Here is a 15,036-nt window from a genome sequence, read left to right on the forward strand (position 1 = left end):
CTGACGGGGACCCGCTTGGCGAGCCGGAGGGGGGTCGGGGGGGGGCGAAGGGGGGGGCGAGGGCGCAGTCGCAGAGCGTCAGGCTGCCGAACGCTGCCCCTCCCTCCGCCCACCTGCTCCTGGGCGGTGCCGCTGTCTGGGGACTGGGGCCGCACCCAAGGCGCGGCGGGTCCGGAACGGCAGCGCGAAGGGAGGGGGAGGGGGAGCGGGAGGGGAGGAGGGGAGGGGCGTGCACTGGGCTCGCTCTCTCTCTCTCTCTGCGTCTGTTATGTATGCGCCGCCTGGGGGGGGGGGGGGGGGGGTGTGTTATAAAAATTTCGCCTTGACCATGATCTGATTTAATTAATTTTTAATTACAATTGATTAATACCGAGAGGCAATAAGCAAGCAGCGCTGGGTACGCCGGGGGGTCTCCGCTCCTCCCAAGACGCACACCGACATTTCTGGGGTACAGTCTCTTATACTCCTCGGTCTTGGGTTTCAGCCAATCCTGTCGTCTCCTTCACCCGAATATCGACGTGGGTCCTTTTCATTGTTCTCCTCCTGTTGCTGGGGTCTTGTCTTCGGGTGAAGAAACTTCTTAAAAGAGTTATTGAATTCCTTGGTAATGCAGTAACGGGGGATGTCTATCACAAGCTTAACCACCATCTTAGTCCCCCTAAATTCCATTTCTTATACAGTTAATACACAAGTTTCACCTCATCCTGTGACAGGATGGATCTCTCGATTACCTAACCCCCTTAAGGCATTCAAGCGCTTAAACAAAGTACCCCTTTAATTAGCAACACGTTTTAGACATTCAAGTAGTTAAACGAAGTACCCCTTAAAGTAACAAAGCGTTTTGATTAAGAAGGATTATTCCTTTGTTTCTTCTTTTTCATCGTTGTACTGACAGGAAAATCTAATCCTTCTTCTACGTTCTACACACGAGGCGACGATTTCAAGGATTTCGGATTCCACCCAAAGCGCAACGATGACGAGGACTCCTAAGTCGCTGACACGATCCGTTCCTATAGATCTCACGGGGGGGGGGGGAGGAGGCGGGGGGGCGGGGGCGGGGGGCGGGGGGGGGTTGCTCCGCGAAGAGCGGGCGGGGCGGGGCGGCGCGGCGCGGCGCGGTGCAGCGCGGCATCGGCAGACCCGCAGGTGCGCCGGCTAGTGTGTTACAGTGTATCCCACGCTCGAGCGCGGGAGCTTGTAAGGGGAACGCGATGTTCGGTCCTCCCGGCCACCGCCCCTGCGGTAATCTGAGCATTTACTTGAGCGCGGACAGTTTCTGTTACCGACCGCGTTTCTGTCTCGGTACGTCCCGGCGCAGAGATGCCTTAGCGGCCGGCGTCTGTCTCTCGCTTGGGCTTGCCTAGGGCCCGGTAGTGGGGACGGGGTGGCCCGTGTCTCTGTTTCTTGGAGCTGTCCCTGCCGGGAGCTCCTGCTCTCTGCCCGACTCTGCTCCCTCTCGGTAGTCCTAGAGGCAAGGCGGCTTTTCCTTGCCGGCCAGGGGTTCTTGCTTCCCCCTCAGCTTCCTCGAGCACCTTGGGGAGCTCCCAGGCAGGCTGAGCGCTGACCGACCCTGGCAGGTGGAGGAGTCCCTGCCCCGGCACACGGCCCCTGGACTGCAGGGACCCTGCTCGCCAGGACACCGCTGGGCACCCCTGGCTGCACACCCACGTTCACACCCTGCAGCCAGCCCCGGAACGAGGGACCTGCCTTGTCCTCTCACTCCCGTGCTGCAGAGGCAAGCCCTAAACAGAGAAACCAAGAGCCCTCCTGACATATCCCAATGACTGTCCGAGGCAGCAGCTTGAGGAGATCCTTCCAGGAGCTGCAGCTGCATTGCCCTGCACCCAGAGCCTTATCGCGCACGTCTCGGAACGTTTCTCCTGCAGAGACCTCTCGGCATCCTCCACTGCCGAGTGCCTTTAAGCTCTCCGAGGCTCGCAGGTCTCCCCCTGTGTGCCTGCATTCAGTGCCCCAGCCCCGCTCCTGGGCAGAGAGGTCTCTGCAGCTCTGCCCGCTTGCCAGCATCTATCTACGTCCCAGGAGCCTGGCCCAGCTCAGCAGCAGCAGACGCCCAGCCCAAGGTGGCTCTGCCTCTGCCCCGCTGGGCTCCCTCCGGGGCTCCCTGGGGCTCCAGGGGAACACCACGGGAAAGAGCCTAAAGCCAGCACTGTTGTTCCTTCCCTCAGGTGGCAGACGCACTGTCTTCCTGCAGTGCCATTTCTCTGATGAGGGACAGAGCTGAGTCGAAAAAACTTTTCTTGGAATTGCACAATCGTTCAATTTGGAAAGGACCCTTGAGAACATTGCCAACCATTAACCTGTGCCTAACAACTCCACACACCATGAGAACACGTGGGGTACCCTGTTTGGATGGTCAGCAAGAGCAACCAGTGAATTTTACACAATTTTACATCCTACCGTAATTTCAGAAACCTCCTTGCATAGACTGAAACACATTTAATAACTGAGTAAACCAACCAAACATTTCCCTCAAGTTATAACTGGAATTCAGCACTGTTTGGAGGCAGAGACAAGAGGTGACCACACCACTCTGTGAGAAGGGTGGATTGAGGGAGACCCCTGCTCATGTTTCTCCTAGAACACGGGAGTAGAAAATGAAATATTACTTTTAATAACGTACATTCCAATTACCACTGAAGATATGGAAGAAGATGCTAAAGCCCAACAGGTTTTACCAGGAAGAACAAAAGTTCCCTCCTGTGCTGTTTCCTTTCCCAGCCCATGGATACTTTCCTCAGTAACTGGAAGGGTAATCTGTGTGTCTACTGCACATGAACAATTTTTTGGTGGTAGATCTGCAGTCAGATTTATCTCCAACCTAACCATGTACCAAGGAAACGCAATTTTCAGCTGTACCTGCAGTGCCCTGCTAGGAACTGCACAGCTGGGGACTCCAGAAATAGCTGGGACCTCTTCTCCCAAGGAATCCACCAGTGACAGGAAGGAAAAACACTTCTCTGTGACACCAGGGGTCACTGCTTCAGCTGAGCTCTATTCCCTTTTCAGAATCACGCCAACCAAGTGCACAGTAGTTTTATCAAAAAAGCTTTTATCAAAACGTGACTTCCCTGGAACACTTCAGTTGTAGAGGCAGTAAATTTATGTACTGGGGTGGGAGGGACCTTAAAGCTCATCCAGTTCCAACCCCTGCCACAGGCAGGGACACCTTCCACTAGAGCAGCTTGCTCCAAGCCCGTGTCCAACCTGGCCTTGAATAGTGCCAGGGATGGGGCAGCCATAGCTTCTCTGGGCACCCTGTGCCAGGGCCTCAGCACAGGGGAGAACTTCTGCCTATGAGCTCATCTCGGTCTCCCATCTCCATGTTTAAAGCTATTCCCCCTGTCCTGTCCCTATAGGCCCTTGTAAAAAGCCCCTCTCCAGATTTCATGTAGGCCCTGTTTAGGTATGGGCTTAGTAAGGTCTCCCTGGAGCTTCTTCTCCAGGCTGGACACCCCTAGCTCAAAGACAAAGCCCCACTGACGCAAAGTCTGTGGTTGACAAGTTGCATAGATACGTAAGTACCAGGGGATGAAAACTGACATGCCATTGAAGATAGCAATGTCAAGTGTAGACGTGCTCTGTCATGGACCTACACTTGGAGCCCTTTGCAGAGGACAGCAGGCATTGTATGGCTGTTGAAACATTCAGTCACCAGCTAACTCAGAGCATCCTTGGGCTTCCTGAGGCTCCAGGGGAGCACCATGGGAAACAGCCTGAAGCAAGCACTGATGCTTTCTCCCTCAGCTGGGAGGCACACTGCCTTCCTGCAGTGTCATTTCTCTGATGAGAGACAGCTTGGTCTAAAGATTTTGTAGAATCATGCAACCATTTAGGTTGGAAAAGACCCTTAACATCGAGTCCACCATTAGCCCAACGCTGGCAAGTCAACACATTAACCATGTGCCTTTGAATACCTCCAGGGGTGGTGACACAACCACTTCAGCAGGCAGCCTGTTTCTTGTCCCCTCAGACAGGACAGGCAGGCCAGGACGGGCTGGGATCTCCTTTACCCCTGCTGCAGGATGGGATTCAGCCTGGTTAGCTGAGGCATCTCACCCTGGGACTGTAGCCGTGGGGCTGGAAGGGGACTCACCTCCCTCCCATGAACACCACAAACCCACACAAGGTCTCACTTCCTCGAAAGGTGAAAATGTACCCATACATAGATGATGTCTTAATCAGAGGAGTTTGCCCCAAAGAACTGCAGAAACAGCAGTGTGGCAAGCACTGTGGTGCAGAAGTTGAAGTTCCACCTAAGGAATGTCAGAAACCAAGCAGAAACCAGTCAAATCGGGGGGTACTTGGTGGATAGCAGCAGTGCAGTGATTGCTGCAGATACCTTCAGAAAAACAGAAAAAGAGCAGATGCCCCAGACTAGGAAGGAATTACAACAGGTTATGGGTCCTCCAGGATACTGGAGGAAACATGGACCTGGAGCTCCATCTATAGGGAGCCGTCAACCTCTTGGAATCAGTTCTCCCTCTTATCCTGGGTTGTCTTCTCCTCCTAGAGCTCCTGCGGGAATATTGTCCATTGGTGGAAAGACTTGGTTTGGATGAGAACTTCCTGGATATCACGGATGTGGTGGAGCAATGTGTAGGCCGCTTCCATCCAAGTGGATGGGCTGGGATCCGTGTCTCAGGCCATGTCTACAAGCACCAAGGTGAGTAGCCCGATCCACCTTGGCTTCAGAATAGCCAGAGAAGTGGACTTGGGAAAGTCCAGGTATCCTGGAATCATGGAATAGCTTGGAAAGGACCTTCAGGATCCATGGAGGCATCAGAGTGGCTTCAGTGCGCAAAGGGGCTCTGGAAAGGGCTTTGGATGAGGAGCTGGAGGGATGGGACCATGGGAAGCTTGGGATGGGATCTTGGGAAGTTCTTGGGATGGGATCTTGGGAAGTTCTTCCCCATGAAGCTGGTGGCACAATGGGGATCTTGGGAAGTTCTTGGGATGCGATCTTGGGAAGTTCTTCCCCATGAGGCTGGTGGGACAATGGGAATCTTGGGAAGTTCTTGGGATGGGATCTGGGGAAGTTTGTCCCCATGAGGCTGGTGGGACAATGGGAATCTTGGGAAGTTCTTGGGATGGGATCTGGGGAAGTTTGTCCCCATGAAGGTGGTGGGGCCATGGGAATCTTGGGAAGTTCTTGGGATGAGATCTTGGGAAGTTCTTCCCCGTGAGGCTGGTGGGACGATAGCATCTTGGGAAGTTCTTGGGATAGGATCTTGGGAAGTTCGTCCCCATGAGTCTGGTGGGACAGTGGGAGGTGGGAGATATCCCATCCCCAAGGCCAAGCTGGAGCAACCTGCTCCAGTGCAAGGTGGCCCTGGATGCACTTTAAGCTCCATCCATCCCATTCCATGATCTAGGAATGTGCTTCCACTTGATCCAGGAAACCAAACCCTCCTGCAGGACCGGAATGCCACCCCCTCACCACCACCCCCTGAAAAATCCATGGAATTTGGTTGACTCCCCACATCCTCCCCACTTCCTTCTCCTTCCCAGCCATCAACATGCAGGATCCAACCAATCGGAAGCTCGCCGTTGGATCCCAAGTGATGGAAGAGCTCCGGGAATGCCTTTACTCCACGTTGGGCCTCAGCAGCAGTGCTGGGGTGGCCACCACCAAGCTCTTGGCCAAGGTGGTCTCTGGGACCTTCAAGCCCAACCAACAAACCCTGCTTCTGCCTCACAGCACCCAGGAGCTGCTGAGGAACCTGGGACCCATCCGGAAGGTGCCAGGTAGGTTCTGGGGTCCCATCCAGGTGGGTGCTGGGGGCCCATCCAGAAGGTGCCAGGTAGGTGATGGGTCCCATCCAGGTAGGTGCTGGGGTCACATCCAGGAGGTGCCAGGTAGGTGCTGGGGTCCCATCCAGGTGGGTGCTGGGGGCCCATCTGGAAGGTGCCAGGTAGGTGATGGGTCCCATCCAGGTAGGTGCTGGGGTCCCATCCAGAAGGTGCAAGGTAGGTGCCGGGGTCACATCCAGGAGGTGCCAGGTAGGTGCTGGGGTCCCATCCAGGTGGGTGCTGGGGTCCCATCCAGAAGGTGCCAGGTAGGTGCTGGGTCCCATCCACAAGGTGCCAGGTAGGTGCTGGGTCCCATCCACAAGGTGCCAGGTAGGTGCTGGGGTCCCATCCAGGTAGGCACTGGGGTCCCATCCAGAAGGTGCCAGGTAGGTGCTGGGGTCCCATCCAGGTAGGTGCTGTGGTCCCATCCAGAAGGTGCAAGGTAGGTGCTGGGGTCACATCCAGGAGGTGCCAGGTAGGTGCTGGGGTCCCATCCAGAAGGTGCCAGGTAGGTGCTGGTGTCCCATCCAGGTAGGTGCTGGGCACCACAGGGAATTCATTCTTGCATTAGACCCAATGCTTGCGGTTTCCTTTAGGAGGCCGGAAGGGCTGGGTTGAGTTGAAGGCACCACCAGTATGGATGGGTCGTCTCCCACTTCCCATTATCCCATCATTCCCACAAGCAAGAACTCCCTCAGCTCCCATCCCAAGGACCCCTCGGATAGGATAATGCCATTCCCATGTCCGTATCCTGACAGGCATCGGCTCCAGGACCGCGGAACGACTGGAAGCGTTGGGTGTGAAAACCGTGGTGGATCTCCAAAGGTTTCCATCTACTGGCTTGGAGAAGGAGCTGGGAATTGCGCTTGCTCAACGGATCCGGAAGCTCAGCTATGGGCAGGATGAGGCCCCTGTGACACCATCAGGACCTCCTCAGGTAGGAGAATTCCTTGAAGGAATTCTCAAGGAAGTCCTTCCAGAAGGTTCTGAAGCTCCATGTGTCCACGATTCATTCCATATCTCCCTGCTTCTATTCCTCTTGGGAATCTGGGATAGAATCCAAGTGATGCGATTCCTTCTGCTCTTGGTCCTTTAGTGATGAAGATTCCTTCCGGAGGTGCTTCTCAGAGGCGGAAGTCCAGGAGAAACTGCGAACGATGCTTCCAAGCCTCTTGGAAAGGTGATTGTCTCCAGAGCTCTTCCCGGTGGAATCATGTTCCTCATGGAATGGCTTGGAAAGGGCCTTCTCCATGGAGTAAAGAGGGATATATGGGGGGGTTCATGGTGGCCTTGAAGGTCTTGTCCAAGCTCCCGATCCCATGATCCAGTGATCCATGATCCAATGCTGTGGCAGCTGCCATAGACTTGGAATAGCACTTATTCCTTGGTGCTCCATAGAATCCGCCAGGATGGCAGGCAGCCACGCACCATAAGGTTGAACATCCGCCGCTTCTCCTCATCGGGAAAGGGGTTCCATCGGGAATGCTGTCAGAGCCCTATCCCACCACATCTCCTTCCCAAATTTGGGAAAGGTAAGCTTGGAATGGTCCACCTTGTGCTGCTACAATGGGATGCCTTTCTCCAATCCCATTATTTAAGGTCATCCCATTCTCAGCTCTTTAAGCTTTGGGAATCTTTTCCATTCCTTGATCCCAAGAAAAGGGGGGATCTTTGGAAGCTCTTCCCTATGGGGCTGCTGGGACAATGGAATGGGCTGGAAGAAGCTCCGGCCTCCTTTGCCTTTGCTTCATCTGCTCCATGCCCTTATGTTGAGGCCACCAGGACATGGATGGAGCATCCATGTGGGAATATCCATGAGGGCTGGAATCATCTCCCATTGGAATCGGGCTTAGGCGGACATAGGAGACATTGAGACCAGGATGCTCCAAACTTTACCCTTTCCTACTCAACTCGCTGTTATTCCATGCGTTCCTTGGGATCTGATCCCTGTTTCCCAAGGGTTTTCCCATCTTGTAGATCCCGGGAGCCTCCTCTCGCCCTTGGGGAGCATCCTAATGAAGCTCCTGCGGAAGATGATCCCGACGGAGCTCCCGTTCCACCTCACCCTCCTCAACATCTGCTTCTCCAGCCTCCAGGAGCTTCCCACCAGGAAGGGCTCCATTGGCTTCTACCTCAAGGGCAAGGGCCCAGCACCCCCTTCTGGCCAAGGAGGGAGTGGCAAGGTGTTTGTCTAGGGTGCTTATGAGTGCTATGGGTGCTGAGGGTTCTATGGGTGCTGAGGGTTCTATGAGTGCTGTGGGTGCTAGGGTTCTGTGCATGTTGTGGGTGCTGAGGGTTCTGTGAGTGCTGTGGGTGCTAGGGGTGTTGTGAGTGCAAGGGTTCTGTGCGTGTTATGGGTGCTGGGGGTGCTGTAGCTGCTGGGGGTGCTGTGTTTGCTATGGCTGCTATGGGTGCTGGGAGTGTTGCTGGGGGTGTTATGGGTGCTGGGGGTGCTATGGGTGCTGGGGGTTCTGCAAGTGCTGGAGGTGTGGGTGCTGGTGGTGGTGGGGGTGTTACGGATGCTGTGCATGTTATGGGTGCTTGGGGTTCTATGGGTGTTGGGGGGTCTGGGAGTTCTAGGGGTGCTGGAGTTCTGTGGGTGCTGGGGGTGCTATGAGTGCTATGGGTACCGTGGGTGTTTTGGGTGCTGGGGGTGCTGTGGTTGCTATGAGTGCTATGGGTGCTCGGGGTGCTGTGTTTGGTATGGGTGTTATGAGTTCTTGGGATTCTGTGGGTGCTGGGGGTGCTATGCTTGCTGGGGGTTCTATGGGTGCTGGGGCTGGTATGGTTGCTGGGGGTCCTATGGGTGCTGGGGATGCTATGGGGGTGCTGTGGGTGCTGGGGTTGCTATGGTGGTTGGGGTTCTATGGGTGTTGGGGATGCTGTGGGTGCTATGGGCATTGTTGGTGTTGTGGGTGCTGGCGGTGGTGTGCGTGCTATGGGTGCCTAGAGTTCTGGGGGTGCTGTGGGTGCTGAGGTGCTGCGGGTGCTGAGGGGTGCTATGTGTGCTGGGGGTGGTGGGGGTGCCTTCGGTGCTGGGAGTTCCGTGGGTGCTGAAGGTGTTGGGGGCACTGTGGATGCTGTGATTGCTATGGGTGCTGGGGTTCTGTGTGTGCTATGGGTGCTGGGAGTGCTGTGGTTGCTGTGGGTGCTGGAGTTCTATGGGTGCTATGAGTGCTGTGGGAGCCTTCTCCTGGCCTTTGTCCGCCTGGAGCAGGCTCCAAGGTGCCCTTGGCTGTGGCTCAGGCCGTGGCTGCTCCCTGGTTAGTGACCCCCAGGCTGCTCCTGCTTTGATCTCTGCTCTTTCCATAGGAAGCTGCAGCTTCCCAAGGGAAGGGGAGCGCCTCTTGCAGTGGAATTCCCAACATCAGGAAGCTTCCCCAGGGAGAGGAAAGCCCACAAAGACCCAGAGCAATTCCGTCTTTTCCTTCCATTGCCCAGGAAGTCCTTCCGGAAGCGCTTCAACAAGAACTCCCTTCGCAGCTGGAATTCCATGCTGGGAATGTTCTGGCTCAGCCCTCAGTGCCTTTTCCCAAAGAGATCCAAAACCCTTCCCAAAATCCAACAGGATTAAGCAGTGCTGCTTGCCCTGCAGGGTGTAGTAACTCTGTAGGAGCAACCCAGGCCTCTGAGTACCCCAGCAGGACATGGATCAGGATGGAGAAAGAGCCTCCAGAAGTTGGGATGATCCCGAGTGGGTCATGTGCTTCCAGCTGGGATAAGGAGGCCCCTGCAGCAGCATCGATGGAGCAAACCCATAGTAAAGACGTAGTAATTCCTCCTGATGTGGATACAGAGACCTTCTATGAGCTCCCTGTGGAGCACAGCAACGGGAATTGTTGGCCCAATGGAAGAGTGGATCCCAACGGATGGATAAACCCTTGGGAAAGCCGAAGGCAAGGAAAAGGAGGAGGATGGAAGCGCCCTGCGGCTCCAACAGCTTGTAGAGATACCTTAAACCCCGGGGAGAAGGGGTCGGAAGGAGGGAAGCAGCTCTCGGAAGCGTTTTACGCCTGGAATGGGGTCAGAGTAAAGGGGATGCTCCAACTCCAGACATTCCCTTCCCAAAGAGGCCATAACCACAGTGTAAGCCTGTAGTAACCCCAGTGTAAACCTGTAAAAACCCCACTGTAAACCTGTAGTAATCCCATTGTAAACCTGTAGTAACCCCATCCCAAAGCATTCCCCATGGCGTTCAGAGCGGGCGTTCCTGCCTCATTCCCACCCGGAGCAAAGCAGGAGTTGCTGTTTAACGCTTCCGCTTGGTGTGGATCCACCTCAACCCCAATGTAAATCCATTTCTCCTTGGATAGTGGATCCAAGGGGTTGAGAAGTGAATTCAAGGGCAAATTCCACGTGGATGCAGGGCTTGGGATGCTGCTTCTCTCCGTAAAGCACCTCAAGGCCATGGAATGCAAGGGATTACAAGAGATGGGAAAGCATCCTCTGGATGGGAATTCCTAAAGGTAAGGGTTACTCCAAGGTGGGTGAGTTACGCGCTCTTTACGCATCCTTTACCACCAGCCCTGGGGCTCGGAGCAGTGGGGTCGGAGGTGAGGACCCATTAGGGTTTAGGTGCTGGTATGCCATGGGTGATTCCCATGGATCCAGGGAAGCCGTCAGTGGCTCCCGGTTGGAATCCCAAGGTATCCCATAGGTGATGCCCATGGCTGCAGGGCCCCGAGGAGCTCCCATCGCCACCCTGGAGGGAGGGCGCCGCCGCGGGGCATGATGGGAGTTGTGGTCCTCCTTAGCGCTGCAGCCAATGCCGCGCCTACATCTTCCCTAGTACCCTGCGCTTCGCCGCCATTCCGCCGCGAAGAACACTGGGAGTTGTAGGCTTGCTAGAGCCAGCTGTAAAACTGCGCCTACAACTCCCGTGAGGTACTGCGCGCAGGCTCTAGCCGACCGCGGGGCATGCCGGGAGTTGTAGTCCTCCCTAGCGGTGCAGTCTGCTAAGCCTACAGCTCCCAGGATGTCGTGCGCGCCGGCCGCCGTTCCGCATCGGGGCATGATGGGAATCCTAGTCCTTGTTGGCGCAGCTCAATGCTGCGCCTACAACTCCCAGCATGCTCTGCGCGGCGCCATTTTGTGGCGGAGCGCGGCCCCTTCAAACACGCTCCGCGGGTTGAGGTGAGAGCTGTGGGGATGGAGGCGGATTCCCGGCGGGATGGGAATGGGGCGGGATGAGGCCCCTTTAAAGAGGTGCATTCTATGTGGTGACCGTGTCTTGTGAGGGAAAGGGGAGGGATAATGGCGGCCTGGTGGGGGGTAATGGCGGGGGGGAGGGTGGGAGGGTTGGTGACTATGTGGGGCTGATAGTGATGATGTGAAGCTGATGGTGACGATGTGGGGCTGATGAGGATGTGGGGCTGATGGTGATGATGTGGGGCTGATGGTGATGATGTGGGGCTGATGGTGATGATGTGGGGCTCATGGTGACGATGTGGGGTTAATGGTGATGTGGGGTGATGCGGATGATGTGAGGCTGATGCTGATGCTGTGGGGCTGATGGTGATGTGGGGATGATGGGGATGTGGGGCTGATGCTGATGATGTGGGGTGATGCAGATGATGTGAGGCTGATGGTGATGCTGTGGGGCTGATGTTGATATGGGGCTCATGCTGTTGATATGGGGCTCATGCTGTTGATGTGGGGCTCATGCTGTTGATGTGGGGCTGATGGGGATGATGTGGGGCTGGTGCGGGGCTGCTGATGCTGATGCGGGGCTGATGGTGCTGATGCGGGGCTGATGGTGACGATGCGGGGCTGATGGTGATGATGTGGGGCTGATGGTGACGATGTGGGGCTGATGGTGACGATGTGGGGCTGATGCTGCTGTGGGGCTTATGTGGGGTTGATGGTGCTGAACATCCTCTCCTATATCCTTCCCCCCCTCCCCCCCATTCCCACTGTTATTCCAAATCCCATCTCTTCATTCCCTGCCTTGTGCTTCCCTTTGGATCCCAATGGTCATCCCAAAGGGACCCATCCTGCTTCATGTAATAGATGCTGAGTAACCCCTTTAGTGTACGTTATTCCTTGTCCTTTCCTTGTAGATGCATGGGGAAGATTCGCACATGGATCATGGCTGGAAAACCTGGATCAGCCCCTGCATCCCTGGTGTCCTCCCTCTTTACTCCCTGGAGCAGCCGTTGTTCCCAGCCCTGTTCCATCCTTTACAAGGAGCATCCCTACAGCTCCGCATCAGAAGCCTTGGAAGCCTACATTGAGGACTTCAACCTGAGCTAAGCATCTCCCTGTGGAAGAATGGGGAAGATCTGCATCCATGGGAGCATTCCTAAGGGAATCAGGCTTCCCAAGCGCTGTGCCAAGGAAAAACAAGGTAGTGATTGCTCCTTTTCCCCCCTCTTCTTCCCTTTCCGTTTTCCCTTTTCCTTTCACTTTTCCCTCTTCCCTTTTCCCTTTCCCTTTTTCCTTTCCCTTTCCCTTTTTCTTCTTCCTTTCCCTTTCCCTTTCCTTTTCCTTTTCCCTTTCCCTTCCCTTTTCCCTTTTCCTTTTCCCTTTTCCCCTTTCCCCAGTAGTCCATGCACTAAGGAATGATCTCGTTCTCCCTGTCTCTGTGTATATGTGGATGTAAGTATGTAAGAGTGATGATATATTGAAAATGTGGGATCTGAGCATGACGTGAATAGTATGGAATAAGGGGGGGATACTGTCCTGGGTTCAGCAGTAGCAGTCATTTTTCTCCTCCTTGGTAGCTGGTGCAGTGCTGTGTTTTGATGTTCGGCCTGGGAACAGAGCTGATAACAATGATGTTTTGGTCTGGCCAAGGACTTTGTGAGCTTCATGCTCTGCCAGGGAGGAGGGGAAGCCAGGAGGAAGCAGAGACAGGACACCTGACCCAAACTGACCAAAGAGGTATTCCATACCACAGCACGTCATGCCCAGGAGGTAACTGAGAGTTACCCGGAAGGGCTGGGAGACTGCGGGGTTGGACAACGTATCAGTCAGTGCTTGGTTGGGCGAGGTGGGGTGAGTTATCGGTCAGTGGGTGGTGAGGTGATGTATTCTCTTTCCTTGTTACTTCCTTTATCATTATTATTATTGGTGGTAGCAGTAGTGATTTGTGTTATACCTTAGTTACTAAACTGTTCTTATCTCAACCCGTGGGAGTTACATTCTTTTCATTCTCCTCCCCATCCCTCCAGGAGCGGGGGGGAGGAAAACGGGGGGAGTGAGAGAGCGACTGCATGATTTATGGCTGACTGGGTTTAAACCATGACACAGGGAAACAGCTTTAGCATCACACATCAATGATACATGGTAGGGGGGAGTCCCAGGGAAGCCTCTCCACCCTAATGGCACATTGGAGCCAGACTCTTGTTTCATTGCAGCCATTGGAGTAGAAACAAGATGTCCTGCAAAGGGCTAAAGCAAGACAGCCGTTGTTTGAGCTTATCTCAGCTTATGTATGCATTAAGGATATACCTATCAAACAGGTGCCAAGAAGGACTTATCGTCATTTGCATAGTCATTATCATGTCACACAATTCAAGAATGACAAATTGCATTTAGATACAATAACATTTTACGACACACAAAGATGTACTCCAGATCTTGAGAACTGATCCTCAGGGCCAGGAAACGTCTGCACTGCAGTGTTTCCTTCTGTGACCACCCCTTGAATCCCCCAGACACACCTTTTACCCTGGTCACCATCGCACACAGCGCTGATTCAGCGCGGCAGGGGTTCCGCAGTCCCTGCTCTGTCTGGGGCTGTGCCCATCTCCTTGCCTGGGTTGCCCACAGCAGTGGTTCAGGACTGGGGCAGTTCTCAGGCAAACTCTCTCGAGCTGCACACACACGGTGTGCATGGGACACACAAGGTGGGGGGATCAGATCTTTGCCTGATGTGAAGGGGCAGTGAACAGCTCTCCTCAAGGAGCTGCCTGCTCTTGGCATCCCTGCACCAAAAGCTCATCACCTGGGTTCAGCCTCCTGAGAGCCCAGCCCTGGTGGGGCACAATGGTCCTGCCGCCATCCCCAGCCTGCCCAGCCCCTGCCCCAGCGTGGGCTCCAGCCCTGCCTGCGCTTCCCCTGCTGGGTCAGGTCCCTCTTCCCGTGCTCTCCTGGCACAGCCCAGCCCACCTCACCCCACTGCATCCCTGCTGTACCCCCTGCCCACCCTACTCCATCCCAACCCACAGCCCTGACCCCACCACTGCATCCCTGCTCCTGACCCCCTGTCCCCAGCTCAATCCCACCCCACATCCCTGCCCTTCCCATGCAATCCCTGCCACAGCACCGCTCACCCCACTTCTGCCTGGCTCCATCCTCCTTGATCCTGGCTCCACCCCAGCTTAATCCTGGTTTGAACATGGCTCCATCCCACACCATCCCACTCGATACCATGGTGGCAGGGTAGGGAGAGGGGAAGCTGGAGCCGAAGGTTCCTGCCAAGAAACACCAAGTGCTGGAGCTCACCTGCGTCTGCCCCGGGAGCAGGGTCAGGCCCCACAGCTCTGCTCCTGCCAGCGCTGCCGAGCCCTGCACTCACTCGATGGTGCCATCGGAGCGCCCCACACAGCGCAGCACGGGCTGGGCCGTTGCTCTGGCTCCGGCAGAGGCACAACTGCCTCGGGAAGCTGCCAGCGAGCAACGAGAGCTGAGAAGCGGCTGCAGAAGGGCTCTGCTGTGGGGCTGAAAGCCAAGGGTGGTGCAGGGAGAGGAAAGGAAAGGGAAGGAGAGACTGCAGGGCCTCAGCTGTTGGGCTTCCTTCAGAGGAGGTGGCGGTGCTGCCCTCGATCCTGGCTGTTCTCCAGGCCTGACCTGCCCTCAGGGGGCTGCAGGGGCCTCTGCCGAGGCCAGCAGCAGAGACAGGATGTTCTGCACAAATGTCTGCACCTGATCCTGGGCCTGACTCGGTGCTGAGAGCTCTTCTGCAGCCAAATGGGGATCGTGTTTTACAGTCACACAGTCACAGCCTGGTTTGCGGTGGAAGGGACCTTAAAGCTCACCCAGCCCCAACCCCTGGGTGCCCAGTGGCCATGGGCACGATGCTGCCGCCATCACAAAGCCTTGGCGGTCGCTGTGGATTTGCCCATCGTGACGGGGCCTCCAAGGTGAGCGTGGGCTATTTAAGGAGGGAGAGCCTTGCAGTAACTGGTGCAGAAGAGACCCCTCCCTCGGGAGGCTGCATCTCCTGGGGCTGTCCTGCGCATCCAGGTCTGTGTTCTTTGACTTTGCAATCCTGTTTTAGTG

At 55.5% G+C, this 15,036-nt stretch overlaps 1 protein-coding gene across 1 annotated transcript; it reads left to right on the forward strand.

Annotated features, from left to right (window-relative positions):
- The first annotated feature begins 1,211 nt into the window (after positions 1-1,211).
- Positions 1,212-8,006, forward strand: LOC133263772 (DNA polymerase iota-like). Its single transcript, XM_061443650.1, is given in 7 exon segments — positions 1,212-1,302; positions 4,532-4,684; positions 5,530-5,766; positions 6,570-6,748; positions 6,876-6,991; positions 7,210-7,343; positions 7,789-8,006. Coding segments are annotated over 7 exon segments (1,128 nt in total).
- The last annotated feature ends 7,030 nt before the right edge of the window (positions 8,007-15,036 follow it).

The sequence above is a fragment of the Pezoporus flaviventris genome, unplaced genomic scaffold (genome assembly GCF_033815535.1).
Source record: "Pezoporus flaviventris isolate CSIRO_AGI_PZ_B2104156 unplaced genomic scaffold, CSIRO_AGI_Pfla_v1 ptg000457l, whole genome shotgun sequence".
Taxonomy (NCBI): domain Eukaryota; kingdom Metazoa; phylum Chordata; class Aves; order Psittaciformes; family Psittacidae; genus Pezoporus; species Pezoporus flaviventris.